We start from the raw sequence: 3,265 nt of genomic DNA, 5'->3' as shown, positions 1-3,265 counted from the left end.
TATTTCTATGCGAACCTATTTCTTGATAATTCTCATTAGCAGTTTAAGTCAACTTAATAATTTAGCATAAATTTCATGAATAGTTTCTGGCAGATTTAATCAAGAATCATTTAGCAGAAGATCCAATAAAATCAATTATATGTCCAAACACTGTAAACTAAAATAAAAATCGGTGGATCCTTAGCACACAGATCTAAACGTAATCTGCAAAAGTCCTTTTATTAAACACTTCACTTTCATTACTGCAATCTATGCTGCAGCGTCTGTCTAATTAAAGCCTAATTTTCTTGTACTCCTTTGACATTTTAAACTCTGAGGGAAGAATAGGTACCAGCTATCATGGACCTTTACTTTCCTTTCCTAAAAGCTTATATTTACCACATTCATTTTTTATCCTTTGGCGATTCAGGGGCTCTGAGCCACCTGCGGCTCAAAGCTGGGCCCTTTACCGGAAAATGCCTAGTATCTACCAGTACGCCTAGCTCAGTGGACCTATCAAATTCTACCTAATACAGTAACCTTTATCCTTGCATAGACCAAAACAACTTCAAAGATAATATATACGAGTGCTAACGAAAATACATATGTATCATACAATTAGCAGATGAAGCACAAGTACACTTGAAGAGGCATTAAGCAACAGAGACATAAATTTTTGTAGATCTACAAATAACAAAGATTTGGAAGATTATTGTTTTCAATACAGAGCATAAACTAATCCAATTATGAAAAACTGGAAGTACATACTTCTGGGACGATAATTTGCTGTGTCTCAACACTCTCCATGTTCAACAATCTATTGCCGGTGCTTTCAGTAGCCATGCCACCTGAGCTGGCCATAAATTGTGGACGCTCAACGGGAGCCATGGCTGATAAAAATAATGAAAAGGAGTCATTTAACCTTGAAGTTTGGGAGGGTATGCTAAGATTTGATAAATATCTGTCTCGCAATCTTCTGAGATCCCAATAGCAGAGAGATTCAACAAAATAAAAACAACCATCCCGACACAAGTCAAATCAAAATGATAGATATTGATACTTCAAGCTATTTTATATATACATCCACACAAATAATTTTTATAACTCGTCTTATACCCAAACGATACCGAATACGTAAATTATGGAAAAAGATAATACTTACTACGACAGAGAAAACAAAAGAATTGTAAATAACATAGCCAGGGAAGTTAAAAATACTTACAAATTTTATGAGGATAAAAATTCAAGTATGAAAATGCTACACTAATCTCAAACCACCTCGACACCGTCTTGTCTTCGGACGATGAAACCCTAGCTAGAAAGCGTTATCACACCTCTGTGAACATAAAATGTTTAATCCTAAAAGAGATTCCAAAAGCGAAACAAACAATAGAAAACTTAAATAAAACCTATCAACGAAAAAAGGATAACAGAAGTTCTCCTGTAACGATCCAAATGATCAATAACGGCGGAGCAGCCAATTGTAAATTAAAACTTCGCGAAGGGACCAAAAAAAAAGGTTGAAATTACAAAATTATTTCTTTTATTCGGCATTCTTTAAGCAAAGAAATCATGTAATATACAACATAAATGATTCGGCCTGCTTTTCAGCAAAGACGTTTTAATAAATCAAAAAGAATATCGCACCGAAAAATCCTCAACACGAAATTTCTGGTTCAGGAATAAATATCACAAACAACTTCCAAGCTGCGTGTAATTTCAAAGGCAAATTTAGAGAAGGATTTATTTACTGAACAGACTGAAAACGATTTGTCTCAACCAGCTCTGATTGACATTAATACAGCCAAATAAGATCAACGGATCTGTTTGATGTGGATCTACATCTATAAATAAGCAAAGTCGTGTTCTAAATTTCAAAAATCCACAGGGCTGAAATTTAGCTGATAGGAAAGCTGCGTTCACAACAAAAAAGAAAAATATACTGCAATCAAGATTACTCCTGCCTCATGAAGTTGGAACTGAATTCGATCTTTGATGAAACAGTTTTTACTGCTAAATTAACAGCACAACTCGCCCAAAAATGAAATCCGAACGACGCAAAAATAAAATCCCTGCGCCATGGAGTCGGGACTGAATTCGACCTTTGACTCAACAAATCTTGCAGCTAAATTACCAGTACAATTTGAACAAAAGAAATCTGGAAAAACACGGGAATATGAAATAGCTGACCTCGATCGGACACAATTCTGCTATCTAGGCTGTACTTTGTGCGTAGAGATTTTGAATCGTGTTCAAGTTTTTCAGGTGCGTCTGTGCTACAAAATGAGCTTAACGGAAGAACGAGCTTAAATAGAGCCTTTTGTTTGTTTTCGCTAGCCAACGGTGGGGCCCGCATATTACATAAAAGCGACAAACGACAAACGGGAGATATCGAAACCCGCCAAAGTACTGATTTGGGTCAGACTGTGCACCTAGGTGGGTCCCACGGACACATACATAAAAGCAACAAACGGGAGATATCGAAACCCGCCAAGTCCTGATTTTGTTCTGACTGTGCACCTAGGTGGGTCCCACGGAGACATTCGGCTAACTCAGTCGTTTTCGAATTTGTTCATCTCAATCACGATTCGTGGCAGATTACACGGTACTTCACCAAAAAGGCACTTTTAGCCAGTGCCGTTACTACCAATTACTTTCGTCAAATTCCGCAAAGTCTCACAGAGTCAGGCATGATTTGACTTGGGTTTTGTCCGTCACATTTTTTGTCCTTTCATTATTCTATACCATGCCACGGCAGATTACACGGTACTTCACCAAAAAGGCACTTTTAGCCAGTGCCGTTACTACCAATTACTTCCGTCAATTTCCGCAAAGTCTCACAGAGTGTACTGCCCAGGCATGATTTGACTTGGGTTTTGTCCGTCACAATTTTTTGTCCTTTTATTATTCTATACCATGCCACGGCAGATTACACGGTACTTCACCAAAAAGGCACTTTTAGCCAGTGCCGTTACTACCAATTACTTCCGTCAGTTTCCACAAAGTCTCACAGAGTGTACTGCCCAGGCATGATTTGACTTGGGTTTTGTCCGTCACAATTTTTTGTCCTTTTATTATTCTATACCATGCCACGACAATCCTTACAGCCCCCAATACTTCAAAATATTCATACTTACATGATACATTTTATTATTATTATTATGATACTTAAATAAAATAATAAAATAATAATTATATATCAAAATCAATGAATAATATAACACTTGTTTAAATCTTTAGTAAAGATAAGAAATAAATAAAAATACAGGTGATAAGATTATGTTAG

The 3,265-nt window shown here is 36.6% G+C and overlaps 1 protein-coding gene across 1 annotated transcript; it reads right to left on the bottom strand.

Moving 5' to 3' along the window:
- Positions 1 to 383: 383 nt before the first annotated feature.
- On the bottom strand, positions 384 to 2,343 carry LOC149528534 (uncharacterized). The gene is made up of 3 exons (XM_089808044.1): positions 2,170 to 2,343; positions 748 to 869; positions 384 to 506 (listed from the first exon to the last, which is right to left on the bottom strand). Exons 1-3 carry the CDS (start codon positions 2,333 to 2,335, stop codon positions 384 to 386), a joined length of 411 nt encoding a protein of 136 aa, XP_089664170.1. The 5' UTR covers positions 2,336 to 2,343.
- Between the last annotated feature and the right edge of the window lie 922 nt (positions 2,344 to 3,265).

Source organism: Cupressus sempervirens, chromosome 11 (genome assembly GCF_028749045.1).
Source record: "Cupressus sempervirens isolate cs-2001-9-10 chromosome 11, ASM2874904v1, whole genome shotgun sequence".
NCBI classification, from domain to species: Eukaryota; Viridiplantae; Streptophyta; class Pinopsida; order Cupressales; family Cupressaceae; genus Cupressus; species Cupressus sempervirens.
This window is presented reverse-complemented; position numbering and strand designations above follow the sequence as displayed.